General features: G+C 35.9%; 1 protein-coding gene across 1 annotated transcript in view; it reads left to right on the top strand.

The window, feature by feature from the left end:
• THSD7B (thrombospondin type 1 domain containing 7B) overlaps window positions 1-22586 on the top strand; it is a 1126956-nt gene that overhangs the window by 582287 nt on the left and 522083 nt on the right. Inside the window, exons 9-10 of the mRNA XM_043994926.1 lie at window positions 2416-2650; window positions 15107-15222. Coding sequence (XP_043850861.1) covers window positions 2416-2650; window positions 15107-15222 — 351 coding nt within the window. The remainder of the gene's footprint in view (window positions 1-2415; window positions 2651-15106; window positions 15223-22586) is intronic.

The following is a 22586-nucleotide window of genomic DNA, read 5'->3' as shown; positions in this document are numbered from 1 at the left end:
CAATCTAATAAGATTGCTATAAGGAACATATGACATGTTAAGTACTTTGCAAAATGTAAAGTGCTAAATAAATTCCAGTTACTTTTAATTGTATTTTCTCACTAAGGGAAATAAAGTTTAGCCACTCTGCCCAAGAGGCAAAACAGTTTAATGCAACCGTGATATGTTCATAGGCTATGCGACCTTGGATACGTTAATTAATCCTCAAGCCTTAGTTTTGTCATCTATAAAATAGTGTTGAACATTTTTTATCCCTGTTAGTTATTTTAAAGGCATATTATGTGGTAAAAATGTTAGATGGATGGCTATGAAAATTATGTTGAAAATGTAAAAATGTAAAAATATGTAAAATACTATTGTTCTAACAAATTAAAGTAACATGGTATGTCCTTCAAACAAGTTCAATCTGATATAGGGCTTGAGGGACTTTTTCCTGGCTGGGCCCTGATGTTCCTATTATTTATAGCCATGGACTTCATCCCTAGATAAATTCCTACTTCCTTCTTTCATGTGCCTCTCTGCCATCCCTGCCCACGGCTTAGTTGGAAACAGAAGGGCAGTTTGACCACTCGCTGTGAGAAACTCCTTTTTAAACAGGGTTCTGTTCTTTGATCCTGAGAAATAGTTCTAGGGTCAGGATAAATGGAGATTGAGAGTACTTAAAGTGCATTTGTTTCCTCCTTGTACTTGTGTTTTGTATTTCTGGAAGGGGGGAAAGTTGTAGTATTTAATGGGGAAAAAAATAACAAGACTAACAAGCCAAGGTCACAAATCTTCCTGAGCTTTCAGCCCACTGAATAAAACATTATAGTGTGTAATAGGAAGAGAAGATCAATACTTTTAGATAAATACCACTTTTTACATGGATATATATAAAAAAGAAAAGCAAAAGAAGAGCCAGTAATGAAATTGGATTGTCTGACTCACTTGGGAGTGTAAAGAACGCACACCTGTCTGGTCTCTTTGCCAGTGCATAGTGCATTGTCAGGTATTATTTTGTGGTTGAAGACTGGGCACTTGAAGGCAAGTCTCTAGCATATAGTTTTGGACTTTGAAATTGGAGTTTTAGGGCTCGGGTGGACCTGGGGCACTTTACATTCTGTGGTCAAAGAGAAATTTTCTTTTGCTTTTTGTATCTTTCTTTTTTTTCTATGGGGAAGGGAAACAATTGATTCCTCAAATTCATTTAATTTTCATTTTGGCATTTTCTAACTTTTGGCAATTTCAGTGACCTATGTTATTATCTTTAATTTATTCTCTGTGCATCCTGGGGAGTTATATTTAAGGTTCCTGAGATCAAAGAATCACAGCTGGAAGGAATCTTGGAAGACATCTCATTCTTTTGGTATCATTTTACAGATTAGGAAACTGAGCCTTTAAGAATTTGGCCAAGTGAACTTGCCCACAGTCACATCAGTGGCAGAGATAGAAACTGAACCCATGTCTTATGACTTCAAGTAAAAACTTTTCCCATTATTACCTTGTAGCATATTCCTTGTGTTTATCCCATTATGGTTGATTACTTACATATTAAATTGATCCTATGAGTAAAGCACTATATTACAGTAAAAGGAGGAATGGGGCAGGGCAGCTAGGTGGCACAGTAGATAAAGCACAAGTCCTGGATTCAGGAGGACCTGAGTTCAAATTTGGCCTCAGACACTTGACACTTACTAGCTGTGTGACCCCGGGCAGGTCAATTAACCCCAATTGCCTCACCAAAAAAAAAAAAAAATTAAATTAAATTAAAAAAGAAGGAATGGGAGGGAACAAACAGTTATTAAATACCTATTCTTTGCTAGGTAATTTATGAATCTTATCTCACTGGATCCTCATAACAACCCTGGGAGGTAGATGCTATTATTATTTGTAGTTGAAGAAACTTAGACAGAGGTTAAAATGACTTGCCTAGGGTCATATAGCTAGTAAGTGTCTGAGGTCAGATTTGAAATCAGGTGTTCCTGACTCTAGACCTTCAATGTTCTATCTACTATGCCACCTTGTACCCAGAAATCTAACACAGATTTGGTATAAGAGCAACTGGGTTTGAATATCAGCCCTTCCTCTGTCCTGTGACCTGTGACCTATGACCTTCTTATAAGCCATTTCATTTATCTAGTGCTCAGTTTCTTCCCCTAAGAAATAAGGATGAAAAGATGGCCTCTAACATCCCTCATAGCTCAAATTTTCTAATACTTCAAGCTTCTATGAGGGGTAAAAACCTCATTTTTCCAATTTGTTTCTAATAAGAAAAACAACAACAACAACACTGCTTTAAAGTAGGTCATGTGGCACAAATTCAGAGACCCTGTCCTTGTTTTACCCAATGGGATTTTATTCCAGGAGTACTCTGCCCCAAAAGATTAAAAAATACAAGGGAGTTCAATTATCCTTTCTTCCTTTGGCCTCATACAGGTGGAAAACCATGTCCTCCTCTTCAAGCCCTACAAGAATATCGTTTGTGCAATGATCATTCCTGTACATATTTCTATTGGGAGACATTGCCTTGGGGTCCCTGCTCTGAAGATGCCCTGGTAACAGCCCTTAATGCAACCAGTACCTGGAGTGGAGAAGCCACCTGTGGTGTGGGCATTCAGACTCGAAAGGTTTTCTGCATGAAGAATCACATGGGGCAGGCCATGATTAAAAGGTATCATTAATATATTGTTTCTTCTAGCCTATGTTATATATTTGAATATTAATATCAATGGTCATTCATGAAATGACTAAATGGTGTGCTAACATATTTTATTGACTCTAACTTTCCTCAGGAAACTTGGGTATTACAGTGAATAATAACTTATCAATATCCTAGAATAATGACTGTAATTTGACTATTTAATAACATGATAAAGATCATTAGTGACTGTTGATTATCTCTGTGATGTCTTTCAGTGTAACTAGTCATTTAAGATAAGTGTTGGTAAAAGCTGACATTTGGAAGAAGAATGCCATATATGTCAGAAAATATTTGTTGCCCCCTATAATTTACATGTTACTGTATAAAGCGCTCACTGAGAATATCAATGGAAAAGCAGAAGTTTCTGCCCTAGAGAAGTTTCCATTCTACTGGATGCATCTTTAAGGTATGGAGGCTACTTTGACTCTAGTGGTATAATATAAATCTTACTCCTCAGGAAATTATACAATGTTATATTTAGAGCTAGAAGCAACCTCAGAGACCCCTGAGTCAACCTTTTCATTGAACAAATGGTGTTTAATGTAGAATTTAACAAAAAGACAAGCTGAGGAAATTCACCAACAGTTTATTATTAGAGTGCCAAACTTATTGAAAAAGATAGGTCAATGGTACTGCCTCTCGCCAAAGACCCTGAATTTAACAAGCAATTCCTTTTTATAAACCTAGAAGCAAGAAGCCAACAAAAATCATATAATCAGCCAACATCACAGGGGTAAGGGATCATAATTAGTCATATTAAAGAAGGTGGATATAGCATTCACATGGGATGAAGACTGCCTCTATCTTTAAGAAATGCTCTTTAAAGAATGCTCCAGCTACATCTGGAGGTCACTGATAGAGATCCAGATATGTAGATCATTGGCAACTGGGGGATTAGGTTAAGACCAATTTTTTAATTGGTAAAGATGGGACAAAGCCATTTAGTCCAGCTTCTTATGGACAGCACACAAACCTTACAGGAAATACTAAGATAATGTTTTATGAGAGCACTGAGCACAGAATTCTTCTTTAACAGCAATTGTGGGAAAGCATAAGCCTTTGGTATCTAACTTCAGAGAATGGGAGACTAAACCTTTGAACTTGTGAGCTTCTTCATTTAGAGTCAGAAAAGATGTTTAGGTTTGTTACATAGAATGGAGAATAAAACCACTTACAGAGTAAGATCAAATATAAAATGCATGCTCAAGAATTACTTTTCACAATTGGGCAGCTGAGACAAAAAGAGGTTAACTGGCAAACCAAGGGTTACTTACATAGCCAGTAAACATGTAAGGTGGGATTTGAACTCAGGTTTTCCAGGCTCTAATTCCAGTACCCCAATCATCACACCCTGTTGCCCATCTTGAGGGTGAGCCAGCGACAGACTGTATGTCATCCTAAGTAGCAGCCTAGCTCAGAGTGACATCAGTCCATTATAGATATCACAAATCTATACTTCTTTATTCAGACTGGCATGAAATAAGAAAGAAATTTCTATTTTGGTCAGACCCTGAGTAATGGGAATAGAAAGTAAATACACTGAAAGAACAAACCAACCAGGTTAAAGACTTTATTTGGAAGAGTATTAAATGAAATCTCTTCAAAGGGCAGCTCATGTAGGTACCTGTCCCTATGGTTCAGTACTCTAGGACATATAGTCTCTTCAGTTGGAAATAGCTAGTCGGTTACATTTTTGTTTCTATTTTTGTTCTATCGAGTAGGATTAGATCTAGGATTTAAATGACACTATGTAATTCCTGGTATAATAATTGCCTCTACCACAACAAATCACCAACTAGTTTTAAGCTTTTATCCTCAGAGAGTTTTCTGGGAAACTTAGAGGTCAACCAATTTGTCTGTGCTCATATAACTAGTATGTATCAGAGGTGTGCCTGGCACATAGTAGGTCTTCCTGACTCTAACGCCATTGCTTCTAAACAATATTTGTTTTATAAAGTGTATTATCAAAATGGAAACAAGCACAATCATGTTAGTATTAAATCTGTAGGCCTTACTTTGTTCCTCATCAAACTCCCCCAAACAGTAAACAATGAAAACTGTATATAAGCCCAGTTCTTGACTCACTTCCCAAATAGTACGAGGAGAAAGGATTTTCTTTTTTTTTCTTTTTTGTTTTTTTTTGGCTGGGCAATGAGGGTTAAGTGACTTGCTCAGGGTCACACAGCTAGTAAGTGTCAAGTGTTTGTGGCTGGATTTGAACTCAGGTATTCCTGAATCCAAGGCCAGTGCTTTATCTACTGTGCCACCTAGCCGCCCTCAGAGAAAGGATTTTCATTCAAGAACTGGGTGATCTTTAGGATTGCACTGATGCACTATGGAACCTCAGGATGCATGACTGCCTCTCTCTCCCAAACTAGAGATCCATCTGCTGTGGATTTCCTTGTCTCTGATGCTATTGGTAGTCTCATCTTCTCCAGGCTCTATAGAAGTTATTTATTCATTCTTATTAATTGCAAGTGTCAATTTACAATTTTATCCCATTAACAATATTTGGGTTATCTAAAGGGAGGTATCCTTACCCCCTGTCAAAGCCCCTCAGTGGTTGGGACAAGGCAGACTGGTATTCATTTCCCATTATACTATCTTTTCTGCCACCAAAGCCCACTTGTCAGGGTTAACATTGCTTTGCAAGTCCACAAGTTGAGGGAGAGTTTACTGTGAACTACCTTTCCCAAATTCCCCAAAAGACTTAAGTTATAGAAGAATGACATGGTGAACAGCCATTTCTTTTACTTACTTGAGGTGATTAGATATATTGGAGAGGCAATGTGAAGTAATGGATATAGTCTTGAATTTTAGTTTAAATCTCACTCAGAAGATATGTGACTCTGGGCAAATCGTTTAACCCCTTTTTCCCTGTTACTTCATCTAAAAATGAAGAGATTGAACTTATTTGCTGTTACAGTCCCTTCTGGCTCTAAATCTCTGATTCTAAGATTCACATTAAGGCTACTTTGGCAGGTATGCTAAAGGGTAGAAAAGTAAATTATAGTATTATCTATGTATAGAGGATAATTGAATACATGGAACTCTGGTAAAACATTACAAGGGTTTATAAAAAAAGCAGTCTGCAAATATATGTACTACTTTTCATAAGGGAGGAACTGCAGCTTTGATAATGTTCATCATTATGACCTAATTTTTCAGTTGCTTTGAAAAAAAAGGCATTCATGAAGCATAAATATAATGCACAGATAAAAATAAAAAAGGTTTGGTGTAGGAGTGTGCCACAATAAAATGCTGCAAAGTGTAATTCTTCATAGTGACAGAGAAATTTAGCATTACTGATGTCTGATCCTTTCTACTTATATAAAATGTTTCACTGCCAATACACTATAGGGAAAAATACAATTTGATTTGAATATTATCTCGGTTATTTTCTTTATGAAGCTATGCTGAGTGATGCTTACACCCACATGCTAAATTATCCTCATGGATTCAAAAGATGTATTTGAAGAAGAAAAGTGAACTGTCAAAAAAAAAAGGATTGCCCAATACTTATCTATATAATTTTTTAATTTAAGTTTTCAATTTTAAGTTAAAAAATATGTGAACATATATTTCCACACTGATATTTTTATGACTTTCTTGAATTTGTTAGACAAGCATTTACTTCATAGAGTTTAAAAACATTTCCCAAATTTATATATATATATATATATATTCAATTTAAATAAGAGGTAGCATTGAACAAGTGAACAGAGAGCCTGTTGAAAAGCCATAAAAGACGCGAGTTCAAGTCTGGTCTCTGACATTTGCTGGTTATGTGACCCCTGGCAAGTCACTTAACTTCTCAGTACCACAGCCAATTCTCAAAGACTCTAAATTGTAGAGTAGGTATGACCTGCATTGGTACAGGGAGCATCTCTATCTACGAATTCCCTATAACTGGAAAAATCACAGTTTGATTCCTTATTCCTATCGGTTTTGATTATTGACATAAATAAGATTAAAAATGTATTATTACTGTGTATAACCTCCTTTTCTGATTTAGTGACTAACAAAGGAAAATGAATTGCACAGATGTTTTCCCCCAAATCTACTCCCTCCAAAAAATCAAGACATTGCTAATTACTTTTTGCACTGTTAATGAGGCTGGAGACTTAACAACCTAGTTTTAATTCTTATTGTATGTCTCCAAACAGTCCTGCTAAATATAAGCAGACTGTGTTGACTTCAATAAAGTTAATTAAAATTCTTGAGGTTAATGAGATTAATTGAGCTAAGAAAATAATGTCTGGTGTCCAGTGATGCACTGTACGATTATCAGTTATAGTATGTAACATTTGTAGGACTATTTTCAAAATAGCAATTTTGTTACTGTCTCTCAGAGGCCTGGCAGCAGGAAGAGGCCCTACCTCCCTCCACTTGTATAGAATGAGGAGAAATGTAGAGGGAATAGAGAGAATCGAAGGAAATATTGTGGCAGAAGGGAAGCTTACAGGTTGGAATAAAAGTGGAAACTAAGTCTCAATGGAAGACATGAGCTAAAAATATTTCTGTTGTCTCAAAACACAATGCCAAGTTTCGCTGATTCCCATGGTCTTGGTTCCTTGTGTTGGTATTTTGGTCTCAATTTAATTGCATGGGTGGGAATGTTCATATTGTATGAGTAATGGAACTGATCATATCAGAAAATGGAAACTGAATAGGACACAGCTGAACCAAACGGGAGATCCTTTTGGGACATTTTTGGTTTTTTGGTTGTTTTTTTTGTTTTGTTTTGTTGCTGTTTTTTGTTTGTTTCATTGTTCAATATATCCCCCCTCCCTCCTATGGCAGTTTAAAAAAATAAAATATAAAACCTCACTTTTTGCCAAAGTTTCTGACAATGGAGGGTTTTGGGTTTGGTTTTTTGCATTTAAGATAAAACAAAGTATTTTACAAGATACAGAAATAAATAACAATCTAAATGATACACTTAAGTGTTTTTTTAAAGCTGGTAGGTTAAAACTGTATAGCATATCATGATGAATGCATTTTCCATAGAAATAGACTATTTCCTAACTGAATCTGGATTATAGCTAGCAAACTGAGAGAAACAGTGGGCTATAGTGACTATAGTGTTGCACTTCGGGACAGAAAATCCTGGTTTCAAATTTTACCTCTGACACTTCCTCAATATATAACCCTAGAAAAGATAAATAAGAATTGTTGTGAGGTTCAGAAGAGCTAATACATGTAAAATGTTTTACAAATTTTATAATTAGGGGGCAGCTGGGTGGAGCAGTAGATAAAGTACCAGCCCTGGATTCAGGAGGTCCTGAGTTCAAATTTGGCCCTAGACACTTGACACTTACTAGCTGTGTGACCCTGGGCAAATCACTTAACCCTCATTGCCCTACAATATATGTGTGTGTGTGTATAATTATTAATTTTTAAATGGCAGGTCTTTATGAACACTTAGTTGGCTTTAGTTCAGCACAAGAATTAAAGCACATGGACATTAAGGGCATATAAATATAGATATTTTCAGTGCCAATCTAGAAGTACGATTTATCAGAATGAAATGATTTTTATCTACTTAGTGGACCACTAATCCTGAGCCCTGGTATTCATTAAAGTGCACAGCATGCAATGGTAGCAAGAGTCAGAGGTTGCAAATAGATTTATTAACAAAAAAGTCTAAGATTGAATCCTTAGAGATGTCTATGCATTGAATAGTCAACATAATTTTGTAGATGCTGGAGAAATTACATAAATGTCCCCATCAAGATCTTTATTTTTCAGCTTCAGTTATGCTTAACACTATTCATTTATTAATCAATCTTTTCATTGAAAATGCATTAAGCACTGGATATGTCCTGGGAACTCTATTAGTTTCTACAAAGTTAATAATGATTTCATAGCTGCCATATACAATGGACTTTTCTCAGTCAACATCCTTTTTAACCTCTGAAACCTTGAACACCATTGATTACTCTTTTCTCTTTGATACTCTCTTTTCGAGTTTTTTGAGACAACACTCTTTCCTGATATTACTCCAAATTATCTGAGCACTTTTTCTCAGTCTTCTTTCCGAACTTCTCCAGATCTCATCCTTTGATTGTAGATGTTCCAAAGGGTTTTATGCAGGGTCCTCTTCTCTTTTTCCTCTATACTACTTCACTGGATGATCACATCAGATTTCATGGTTTTGTTTATAATCTCTATGATGGGGGCAGCTAGGTGGCGCAGTGGATAGAGCACTGGCCCTGGAGTCAGGAGTACCTGAGTTCAAATCCAGCCTCAGACACTTAACACTTACTAGCTGTGTGACCCTTGGCAAGTCACTTAACCCCAATTGCCTCACTAAAAAAAAAAAAATCCCTATGATTTCTTTGCAGAGGGTAGGGAGGAGAATAGGAAGGTGTTAGGACCTATGATTTCATCAGAATAGAAAGATCTCAGAAAGAAAACTCCCTTCACCAAAGCTAATCTTTGTAACTTATGATCTTAGAGAGTTGACTGCTAGCCATGAAAGGATCTTGCCCATAGTTGAGCAGCTGGCATATGCCAGAAGAAGCCCTTGGATCCTGATCTGAATTCCAAGTGTAACTCCAACCACTATACCTTACTGTCTCTCACCAAAATTTCATTGGAGGGAGAAACTATTATGCATAAAATTAGTCAGAGAATGACTTTTAGTAAATGTGGGAACAGAAACTGAATGGTTTCTATATAGGTAGAGAGGAAAGGAAAGAATAGATTAGATTAAGATCAGTCTAAAAGATTTAGATTCGAAGAATAATCTAAGCAAACTATAGATATGAAAAATGCACATTTTTTTCCCTGAGAAATAATTGATTATATTCTCCTACTTTATTTTATGGGAAGATTGGAGAAAGAGACTAATCAGTTGTTATTTTCTTCATAATTAAGACACATTCATAATATCTTGAATAGAATCGATTTACACTCTGAGCTGCTTAATTTCACCTAATAGAAAGATCTTTCAATTTACCTATTAGTTAGTTTAGGGCCAGAATAAGGGATCATTCTCTCCACTAGTATAAAGATGAGACATTAGACACTGAAAGAGCATTTGATACAGTTGGATAGTCTGACATCATCAAAATGGAACATTTATTTTTTGTGATGTTAATCTCTTTAACATATAAGTTAACGAAAGTATAGGTCCTTCCTGGAAAGAGTTTACAACTTAGTTTACATCCCTTCTACTTTGTCTTTTTGCATAACTGATCATTAATTCAAAACACATTGATTGCTTAATATGTACAAAATATTGTGTTGAGAAATAGTGAGGGCACACAAATGAAAAAGGCTTGGCCCTACCTCTCAAGAAGCTCAAAACTGAAAAGGATGAAATGAAATATAAACAACTAAAATAAATGTTTAACTATGCCATGTATGAGGGGGGTATTCTCAAAGATATTAGGAGAAATCAGAGGAGTGAGAAATTACTTCAGGCTGATCATCATCAGCTAAGGCTTCATGGAAAGATTGAGTGAATGAAGAAAAATGTATTAATCACATACTCTGTTCTAAGCACTGTGTTATGAGCTGGGGATAGGAATATAAAATCTAAAACAGTCCCTGCTCTCAATCAAGTTATATTCTAATTGAGAGAGGCAACTTTCATAGGTAAGTAGTTGTAAGAGATTCCTATTTTCATGTATAAGGACACTGGAATGACGAAGATATCCATAGCAGAATAAATTGACATGACATACCCTTTCCAAGAATAGTGGTAGATGAGAAGATGGTTAGGTATAATGTGAATCATGACTAGGTAAGGCTAGATATGGTGGACTGCCTGAGGCATTGGGCCTAGGGCAGGAGGTCTAAGCAGAAAAGGTTATAGGGTAAGTTCTCTAGTCTGAAGTTTGCCACAGAGTGGCAGGCAAAAAAAAAGATGGCCAAGAGAAAAGTAAACACATTACTAGGGCTGAAAGTATTTCAAATGAGCCTTGAACAATTGGTAGAATTTTAATTGGTAGAGAGAAAAGGGGCATTTTAAGCATAGAAAATGGCTTGATAAAAGTCCTAGATAAAGAAATCTATTTGTACAGGAATGAATTGACTCCAGATTGCTTGGAGCATAGTGAAAGGAAGGGGAATATGCTTAAAGTAGAAAAGGCATCTGGATCCATATTCTGGAGAAATGATGATAATGCTCCTGAAAAGTTACTGAACACTTTTGAGTGGGTGACTGACAGGATCTGAGCTCTTCCCACCACCTGCATTCCTTTGGACGGGACAGTTAATTATCTGGATACTCAGCATCCTGAAAGATTTCATCAGACTTGATACTTACACCTCACTAGACATCTCAGTGTCCTCTGTCCCACTGGCAGATTGCTTGGAGGCCTGGGCAAAGGACCTATCTCAAAGCCTCTGTTTAAAGAGGGCTCCCAGGCCAGCCATGTCTTCATTGTTCACCAGCTGTACTCTTTTGGACTCGACTGGGTGTCTCCCCCTCCCACTTCCCTTTTCTGCTTCCTTTAACGTGCTGTCTTCCCCCATTGGATTATAACCTTCTTGAGTGCCAGAGCTATCTTTTTTTAAAATATTTGTATCCCCAGCAATTAGCACACTTTACTTACTTACCAAACCAGGTTAGGAGACGGTCGTATTGGGGGGGGAGAGGGCAGTCATATCTGGGAGGTGTGAGAGACTTTGTGAAGCTAGGATCAATAGATTGTTGCAAATTATTGGAACTAGCAGGAGAGAGGCATAGAAGGGGATAAGGAATGATGCAGGAAGAAAATATCAAAGTTTGCTTTAAGATTATTAGTCTCAAAATCATGATACCACCAACAGAAAAGTTGAGTAGTGACAGATTTGGGCAGAGAAGGTGATGAATTCACTTCTATATGTCAATTAATCAATAACAGTATAATCAGGCTGTGGTATGTTGGAGACAGCTATCAAAAAGCCAGATACTTGTAGAGCTTTCCTCATCCCATTGCTGTCATTATGAAACATTTGTGGATCATAGAATTTGCAAATAGGGAAGTGGCTATGTGCAAACTGTGCTTTCATTTTCAGCTACATATTTGGGCCAAGAGGGAGAAATGTTAAAATAATACCTGTCTACTTGTTACGAGACTTCAGACTATTATATGAATGTTTTCTGTCTTTCTTGCTCTCTGCAATAGAGTACAAAAGACATTTCGACTTCCAATGTTTAAATAATATCATAATTCTGTATTTGGCTATACCCATGATCTTAGCAATGTGGGTGAAAATTTGAGTGGAACAATTGTGAACTTAACCAAGCTTTCTCATGCCAGAAGATTCTTTTCCATTCCCTATGCATTTCCCATAAAGCAGCTACTAAATACACATGAGGCTTTCTTCTAGGTAACCACATGTGTGGTTACCAGTACAGTTCTTAGACTATCCATCTGTCATCCCCCACTCTCACAATGTGACTGGCTTCTTTCCTTATCTGATCATGCATTTCCTGAACAATATCATTTAGACCACTTCCATTGTACAAATCAACATAGTGAAGCCTACTTGGGCCCTACATGCTGTGCCCTTCTCCTTCTCTTTAATTTTAATTCCTTGGAGCTTGTCATTTTCCATGATTAAATGGTATTATTATTCTCATGAAGATGTGGTTCTCTCCAACATTACATTTATTACACTAATCCACTTTGTAGGCAGTCATTTAAAAAAGTGGGGGGCTTACCTCTAATTGTAGTTAATAACAAAGAAAAAAGTCATTGATTATATTTAAAAACAAAAGGAAAATATTACCTATAACTGGTTAATAAGCAATCATTAAGTTCATAATGTGCATGGACATTGTGGAGAGATATAAATATAAAAGAGAAGGGTTGTAATCACAAAGAACTTAGAGTCTAATTGGAGAATCACCCATGATATAATAAAATTACAAACCAATGTGGTAGGAAGGATATTACATTATACAGTATTTCATGATGTCCCTTTAATTAATATTAACAAGACAGCATCATGATTATTGGCTGTTAAAAGCTTTTGAATGGTGATCATAATTTAATATTGTTGTTGCTCAATTAGGTTTGTATGGATCCAGCTATTTATAACTGTATTGGGGCTTTTTTGCTCATTATCTGTTGCTATTGTTTGGGTGTTTTCAGATGGTGAATCTTATTCCAGTGTTTTATTGTAAAGCACATTGTGGAAATACTATATACTAAAAGTTTTCAGTCATGTCTCAGTCTTTGGGATTCAAATTTGGGGTTTTCTTGTCAAAGATACTAGAATTGTTTGCCATTTTCTTCTCCAGCTCATTTTATAGATAAGAAAACAGGAAAATAGGCTCAGTATTCTATCCACTGACCCACGTAGCTACTCTAAAGAGGGGAGTTACTGAAGGTGTTTAATCAGGGTATGATATGGACAAACCTGTGCTTTAGGAAAATCACCTTGATTACTGAATTGGGAATGGAATGGAGAGAGAAAAGACAGGAGGCAGGGAAGGCTAATTAGTCTGCTACAACAGTTCAGGCAAGAATTAATGAGGACCTGAACAAGGGTGGTGGCCACATCACTGGGCCAAGAGATCTAGAGGTAGAATGTACAAAACTTGACAACTTGATTGAATGTGCAGATTGAGGAAGGATGAGGAGTTAAAAATGATTGGATGATTTTGAATATGGGTGCTAGAAAAATGATGTCCTTAATAAAAACAGGGAAGTTCAGAAATGGGTGGGATTAGAATCCCTATTTTTCCTACAATTTCCTGCTCAAGTACCACCTTCCAATCTTTCCTGATTCCTACCACCTGCTAATACTCTCCTGGGGTGGTGCCTCCAAAAAAGTCTCATGTATTTATTTGTATATAGGTAATTGTTTCCAACCTTATATAGATGGTAATTCATTATGGTCAGATACTTTGAATTCTTTGTATCCCTAGCATCTTGCACATTTTAAATAAGTGCTTCTGTTAGTTGTTTGATTGATTTTGATTTATCTTGTTTCTCTGTGATAGAATGTAAGCTTCTTGAGGACAAGGGTCAATTTTGTTTCATTCTTTTTATTCCTATTGCCTAGTAAGGTGCCTTACTGCACAATAAGCACTTGTTAAGTGTCTGTTAGATCCAAATGAATTCAATTGAATTGAAATGACAAGGCTTTCTGTTCAGAGGTGGATTGGAGGATTGGACCTCTGAGTTTCCTTTCAATTTTAGAATATATTCTAATGAATGGGGTTGTTATGGTTCATTTTTAACAAAGGGTAATACACTGGCATGATCTGCTTTCCTATCATGTAAACTCTAGTCATAGTTACTCTGAAATAACACCTACCAGTTCTTTAAGTAGTTTAGAATATATATTTTCAACTTTCATTTAAAATGCATTCAGATTTTTCAAGTAATCTTCAGACACTGTCTTTCCAAGCCTGTCAATACAGGAATGTGGGAGGCTTTTAATCCCGTTCTTTGACAACCTGATCGAGTTTTCCTTGGGGGAACAAATGCCATTGATCTAGAGAAAATTAGCCAAAAACATATACTGCAAAGCAATATATGTAGTAACATGCTCTTTCAGACACTTTTGTGCAAATACATATTCATTTTCTGTAAAACACTTCCTTTTGAAAATGCCATACTTTTTTCAAACTCACACATAGCCATTCTTTTTTTTTTTTTTTTGGTGAGGCAATTGCCCAGGGTCACACAGCTAGTAAGTGTCAAGTGTCTGAGGTCGGATTTAAACTCAGGTCCTCCTGAGTCCAGGGCCAGTGCTCTATCCATTGTGCCACCTACCTGCCCTGCACATAGCCATTTTTACACACACATACTTGTATGCAAACAAAATGTATATTTTATATTCTGTCCAGTATGTATATCTTTGTTTATCAGACCTTTATTGGTTATCAACATTACTATCCTTGGGTAAATCTTTTTTTTTTCTTTTTTCCCTTAAGTATCTGTATTAATTCCTCACTTTGAACTTTAATGAGATGTTTAATGCTAGTGCTCAGGCACATTGTGTGATGCTTTCCTATTTTTTAAAAATAATTTTTAATTTACCTTTTACCATGAGGCCAATTTATATGACCTAGACCAATTCATTTATTCTATTTAATTCTTAGTTTCTTTGTCTTTAAAACAAAAACAGTGGACTGGAACAGTGATATCAAACTTAAATAGAAATGGAAGATACTAAATCATTCATAACAATCCCCAAGGGCTGATAATTGACTTAGAAAAATAAATATTAATATCTTTTTTATTACATTTTAACTTAATTATTTTAGTTTGTTAATTTAATTCATTTTATTTAATCAATTTGTTAAACATTTCTCAATTATATTTTAATTTTGTTTAAGCCGAATTCAGGGAATGCTGTGGGCCTCATACTCCTGTGGGTAATGTGTTTGACATCTCTGCACCAGATCATTCCATCATCCTATGTTAACTATTTCCTTAAGTAATCATGAATTTATTCTTTTACTGTCCACAGATGCCCAGATTCCACTCGACCTGAAACAGTGCGTCCTTGTCTCCTCCCATGCAAAAAAGACTGTGTTGTGACACCTTTCAGTGAATGGACTCACTGTCCTACTTCATGTCAACGAGGTAAGAAGTATATCTCATTGTGTCCTTCTAGCTCTTCTAGTTATTGTTTCCATTCAGGAGTCTCTGTAGTGAGGAGTCATCATTCTTTCTTATCTCAGTGTTATCCTTGTCATTTACTTTACAAACGTTAGAAAGCAGAGAGTAGGGTATCAAAAGTGTAAAAACCTTAAAGGGCTATAAAGTAATTACACACACACACACACACACACACACATATAAATATATGCCTTATTGGACAATAAGATTAAATTATCATTTGTGTTTGTCAGAGAAATAATATTTCATAGAAATCAGAAAATGTTATAAGTAAGTTGTAATTTAATATCATCTTGTTAAATACCCTTATTTTACAAGAAAAAGGCTGGGGAGATGAAGCAACATGCATAAGAACATTCAAGTAGTTAATAATGTTAAAAATAACACTTTGGGGAAGCTAGATGGCGCAGTGGTTAAAGCACTGGCCCTGGATTCAGGAGTACCTGAGTTCAAATCCAGCCTCAGACACTTGACACTTACTAGCTGTGTGACCCTGGGCAAGTCACTTAACCCCCATTGCCTGCAAAAAACAAAAACAAAAAATAACACTTTGGTTTAGAGTTTTGATGTTTGTTTCTAAATACTTTCCTCACAACCACTTTGTGAGGTAGGTAGTACAATTATGTTCTTTATGGAAGTTTTTTTTCCAAAATTAGATAAATTCATATATCATACATCTATCATCTTTAATGTATATATACACACATATATCTACATAATACCCTTTTACAGATTAGTAAAATAAAACAACTCTTAAAATACCAAAATATACTGTTTGATAGTTGTCAAGAAACATATCAACTCTGTATGTGTTTAAAATACACACACACATAAACACATGACTTCATTTGATATTCAGAGTAGCCCTGTGAATTGATGTATTGTCCTTATGCAAAAATGGAGATATAGCTAGATGATAGTACATTTAGATACAAATAATACTAGTTTACTGAGCTGACCCAAAGGGGAGTCATTGACTAAACATCCCAAATGGGATGGAGGTCTGTAGTAGAGACCCTTAAGTACTTGCTCCTATCTCTGCGCTATTTAACATTTTTATTAGTGACTTATTTGAAGCCATCAATTATATTGATGAAATATTCCAAAGGCAAAGACATAGGAGGGATAATGAACACACTGGATAACACAGTCAGGATCCAAGATCTAAACAGGTCAGAACAATGGGTCAAATATAAACATGTGGTTTTTGTTAAAATTATATCTTGTTCTGGTCTTCCTGATCACTCTCCTCCCCTTCTAGTCAATATAGTAAGTTTATAAGTTGCCAGTATAAACTTACAATAGTAGAAAGTAAGATTGCAAAAAGTAATGTGGAAATCATGTATAGAATTTCCCAGAGATCAAAGGAACATAATTTGCAAACTCTATCATATTAACCAAAATTTAAACCTTGAGAATATGTGTTAAATGAGGAAAAGACCACTATGCATTGCTGCTACGGCTTTTTAGTTCTATGATTGGTAGATCTCAGATTAGTTCCAGATATCCAGGGTAAAACCAGCAGGCCAACTGATCACTTTGTTCCTGATCACTTTGAGATGACATGCATATGTTAACTTAAACGTTTACTATCAATTTTGAGATGATTTGGATATGTTAATGAATTAACCTTAAGGTGGCATGGATAAGAGTTAGCCTGTTCCCCACAGTAATGCTATAAAAATGAGACCTTCAACTTCTCCCCCCTGAATATTCTTCCATCATCTTCTCATGGGTCCATGATGTTGAGTACTCCCAACTACGATCCATCATTATATGAGTTACTCCCCTCCTCTTCACCCTATTCCTCCCTTTTTCCACCACTCCATCCTTGTTCTCATGCTACTGCCTCTGTGTCCCTGCCCATTTTGTGCCCCATTTGTCTGGAGGCTTTTTTGTGCCATTTATTCTTGCACCTTTATTTAAATGTGATTGAAGTCTTACTTCCTGCTGCCATTGTCATCTGTCCCAATGAATGCCCAAAGAACCAGGCATGCCTACCTCATTTCATTAGTTCCATAAATTAATTATCAATTCATGAATATAATTACCATAAATATAAAGCTTTATATTGTATTTTATATTGAATTTTTAAGAAAAAAAGAACCAAGAATACCTCTTACATAATTATATGAGTAGATAATATTTTCACAAAAAAAAATCTGTGATTTTTAGTGGAGTTAAAGTTCAATAAGTACTATATTAATAGTATGGCATGGCATCGAAGAAAGCTAATACAACCATGTTTAGATTAAGAAAGACTTAGTGTCCTGAAAAAAAAGGGAGATTATAGTACTGCTATTCTCTGTCCAGATCAGCCTAGGTCTAGAATGTTCAGTTCTGGGAGCCACATTTTAGGAAAGACCTTGCTATATTGGAGCATATAGAAGGGAATGTATCCAGGAGAGGCCACATTGTACTGTAAGAAAAACAATAAATGGAAGTTAAGGGGACCAGCATTCAAATTCAGACTCAGCCATTCACTACCTACCTTATTTTGGGCAAGAAGAAGATTGCCCTTTCTCAACCTGTCTCCTTATCTGTAAAATGATGGAAGGAGACATGGTATTTTTTTTCCAATGTGTTGATCATTTTACCGATGTTCTCTTCTTTTCTTTTTTTGTTTTGTTTTGTTTTCTTTGCCAAGTCAATGAGGTTAAAGTAACTTGCCCAGGGTTACACAGGTGGTACATGTCAAGTGTCTGAGGTCAGATTTGAACTCAAGTCATCCTGAATCCAGTGTCAGTGCTTTATCCACTGTGCCACCTAGCTGCTCCCTTCTTTTTCTTAAAAAAAAAAATCCTTTGTTAAAAGGCAGAAGCTTTTACCCCTTTTCCTCTCATGGATACCTTTGGTGATCTAGTGAAGCTCTTCTCAAAATAATGTTTTTGAATAAATAAAATTAAATATATACATTTACAGCAAAAGCCAATTATATTGAAATAAGGATTTAAAATTTTCCCATACAAGTTTATGGATCCACGGCATCTATCCATGGACTCTTTGGAGGCATGTGGATCCCAAATTAAGAATTCTTTTTTTGTTATTAAGTAATAAACTCTTTTTATTTAAAGGTTTGAGTTCCAAATTTTATCCTTCCTTCCCCCCCTCCCATCCCTACCTGAGGCAGTAAGCAATCAGATATGGGTTATACATGTGCAATTATGTAAAACATTACCATATTATTAATTTTATACAAGAAAACTTGAATAAAAGAAAAAATGAAAGAGTAAAAAATAGCATGCTTCAGTCTGTGTTCAATCAATATCAGTCCTTTCTTTGGAGGTGGATAGTATGTTTCCTCAATAGTCCTTTAGGATTTTCTTGGATCATCGTATTTCTGAGAATAGTTGTCATTCAGAGTTCTTCATCAAACAATATCGCTCTCTCTGTGTACAGTGTTCCTTTGGTTCTGCTCAGTCCATTATACATCAGTTCATACAAGTCTTTCCAGTCTTTTATGAAATCATCCTGCTTGTCATTTCTTAAAGCACAATAATATTCTGTCACAATCATATACCACAGATTGATTAGCCAACCCCAATCAAAGGGCATTCCTTTGATTTCCAATTCTTAGCCACCACAAAAAAAGAGCTCCTATAAATTTTTTTGTAAAAATAGGTCTTTTTCTCTTTTGGGGGATATCTTTGGAATATAAATCTAGCAGTGGTATTGCTGGATTGCACAGTTTTATAGCTTTGGGCATGGTTCCAAATTGCTCTCCAGAATGGTTGGATTTTTTCACAACTCCACCAACAGGGGATTAGCGTCCCAGCTTTCCCACATTCCCTCCAACGATTTGTAATATTTGCCACACTGATAGGTGTGAGGTGGTACCTCAGAGTTGTTTTAATTTGTATTTCTCTGATCAATAGTGATCTAGAGTATTGTTTCATATAATTATAAATAGCTTTGATTTCTTTGTCTGAAAACTGCCTGTCATACCCTTTGGCCATTTATCACTTGGGGAAATAACGTGTATTTTTTTTTAAATTTGACGCAATTCTCTATATAATTTAGAAATGAGACCTTTATCAGAAATATGTTTCAAAAATTCTTTCCTAGTTTTCTACTTCCCTTGTAATCTTGGTTACAATAGTTTTGTTTGTGAAAAATACTTTTCAATTTTATATAATCAAAATGATCTAACTTACATCTTGTTTTACTCTCTATATCTTCTTTGGTTCTAAATTCTTCCTCTGCCCATAAATCTGACAGTTAAATGATTCTATGCTTTCTTGATTTGCTTATGGTATCATCCTTTATGTATAAATCATGTACCCATTTTGTATTTATTTTAGTATATGGTGTGAGATATTGGTCTATACCTTGCTTCTGCCTTACTGTTTTCCTGTTTTCCCAGTAGTTTTTGTCAAGTAATGAGTTTTTGATTCAAAAGCTTATGTCTTTGGGTTTATCATATACTAGATTACTATAGCCATTTACTTGTGTAATTTGTACCTTTTCTATTCCACTGATCTACCTCTTTTTCTTTACTACCGTTTTAAAAAAATTACTGATTTATAATACAGTTTGAGATCTGGTACTGGTAGACCATCTTCTTTCATATTTTTTCATTGATTCCCATGATATCCTTGAGCTTTTGTTTTTCCAGATGAATTTGTTATTATTTTTCTTCATCTATACAATATTTTAATAGTTTTATTGGTATAGCATTAAATAAATAAATTAACTTATGTAGCATTGCCATTTTTATTATAATGTCTCAGCCTACCCATGAGCAATTAATATTTTTCTAATTATTTAGATCTCACTTTATTTGTGTGAAAAGTGTTTTATAGTTCCAGTCATATAGTTCCTAGCTTTGTCAAGAATTCTTTTTTTATAAAACTGGTTTTCATAGAGGAATGGAGGGGTAAGGATGAAGAAGAAAAATTATGGTATGTTAAAAAAATTGTAATAAAATTTAAATTGAAAAAAGATCCCATGATAGTGAATGGCCGGGGGCCAGGGGCATAGAGAAGTAATTGAAGGATATGGGATAGTGGGGAAAGAATATATTTAGGCAAGGCATTATAGACTATCTAGCAAGGATTCTTATGCTCTGGAGCTTAGCATAGTGCCTGGCATACTTAATAAATTTTTATTGATTGATTGGTAAAGAAGACATTAAGTATACATATAATTGTAGTTTGTGCTGCCCATATAATAATTGATATTTGGCAAGTACTCCCTCGAGCCATGGAACCTTGATAAGAGAATGTGGGAGGGCAGCTAGGTGGCACAGTGGATAAAGCATGGGCTCTGGATTCAGGATGACCTGAGTTCTAATCTGGCCTCAGACACTTGACACTCATAAGCTGTGTGACCCTGGCCAAGTCACTTAACCCTCATTGCCCTGAGAGAGAGAGAGAGAGAGAGAGAGAGAGAGAGAGAGAGAGAGAGAGAGAGAGAGAGAGAGAGAGAGAGAGAGAGGGAGGGAGGGAGAGAGAGGGAGAGAGAGAGAGAAAGAGAATGAGAATATGTTGGAATGCTGACCATCAGCTTTATAATTCATACACTGAATAGGTTTTTTATGTATTTGTTTAGAAAAAATACTACTAAATTAGGATAATGTGCTATCCATTTTTTGTTTTTTTATTTTAACTCTGAATCAGATTTTTCTCAGAACTGGTTATGGAGTGACATTAGACACTTAAGGCGATGGATTAACTTTGTCAGGTCATTGGGGAATGATATAAACTGCTGCTTCAGTATATTGAACCTGTAGCAGTCAATATCTCCCCATTGTTCCCCAATGTCTTCATTTATAGAGACAGGAACTGGGAAAGATGTCCCTAATTCTAAAAAAAAAAAAAAAAGACGTTCTATGAGTAATTTTAAAAATTAACTGCAATTTCTAGAAACTCAATTAGATATTTAAATGCTTGACATTGTAATGGAAATCATCTCAAGCCTCCACAGACTCCTGTGCTTCCAAGTTTTCAAGCCTAGCTAATCCTTTTCACAGCCTGAGAGCCTGGGGACTTAAAGAACTGAAGATATGATTTTAAAGTTCTCCTGCTAGCTTTCCCCCTTACCTGAAACTCATTTACCCTCATGTTCAAGTTCTTTTCAGAGGCCCCAAGCATATTAACTAAGTTCAGGTTAATTAAGGGGCAGATGAGAGAAGGAGGAGGTAGTCAGGGAGAAAAGGAGATATGAAAGCAATAGTGTTTCTTCCTCATTCACTGAGGAAAATTTGAAGTCCTGAGGGAAAGGGGAAAAAGGAGGAAAGATACCTGAATGTCTCCACCACAGGATGAAGGCATTAGTATAGTTCCAAAGACTCTAAGTACTTTCTTAATATTTTTATATGAAAAAATGAAATAGGAATTGAGGCATCATGATATAGTGGATAGAGTACAAAGTTGAATAGGCCTGGGGTTGGAACACTGATTTGGATTCTTATTAGTGTCATGACTCTGGGCAAATTACTTAATCCTTCTGGGCCTCACCTGTCAAATGAAGTTGTTGAACTGCTAAGATACCTTCCATCTCTAAATCTATGTTGCTATGAATTTTCAGCCTTTGTTCCCTATGTACAGGTCATTATTATATAATATGAGATATTCTGTTGTTGTATTTGGCAAAGCTACTGGAGTGGTTTGCCATTTCCTTCTCCAGCACATTTTGCAGATCGGGAGCTGAGGCCAACAAGGGTTAAGTGACTTGGCCAGGGTCCCACAACTAATAAATGTCTAAGGTTGGATTTGAAATCATAAATATGAGTCTTCCCGATTCCAAGCTCAGTGTTGTATCCACTATGCCATTTAGCTGACCCTATGATATATTCTAGGGCTGGAGATAGCACAGGACCCTAAACCCAAGAGTTCCTGCAACAGTAATAATCCCCATCAGACCATCATCATTGCTCCCAGCTGTAGCCTCTCTGATCATCATCGGTGAAACTACCATTGTGTAGATTCAACCTGGCAAATACATCTACAAGTGCTGCAGTCCCATCTCCTTAGTAGCCAGGGTTATTGTAGAAGTGGAAAGTTCTTGCCACCAAAGTTGTTGGCATTGTCAAATGGCTCAATATCTGAAACCAATATTTTTTATCAATGAAAAGAACATTAAAAAAAGATTAATTTCTCTCTGCTTTACTACTGAACCCCAGTGATCTTAGGACCTGTTCTTGTGACACACAGCTGAAACTTTCTATTGTTTTGTCTCCCTCCATTAAAATGTGAGCTTCTAGGGAGCAGGGCCTATTTTACTTTTCTGTTAGCACAGTGCTTTTTACATAAGAAGAAGTTACTAATTGGGCATTCATTCTTTCATCAAGGATTGAAGTCAGTTTCCATCATATTTTTCTTAGCTTA

The sequence above is a fragment of the Dromiciops gliroides genome, chromosome 3, assembly GCF_019393635.1.
Source record: "Dromiciops gliroides isolate mDroGli1 chromosome 3, mDroGli1.pri, whole genome shotgun sequence".
Lineage (NCBI taxonomy): Eukaryota > Metazoa > Chordata > Mammalia > Microbiotheria > Microbiotheriidae > Dromiciops > Dromiciops gliroides.
The sequence above is the reverse complement of the archived record's forward strand: the minus strand, read 5'-3'. Positions and strand labels throughout refer to the sequence as shown.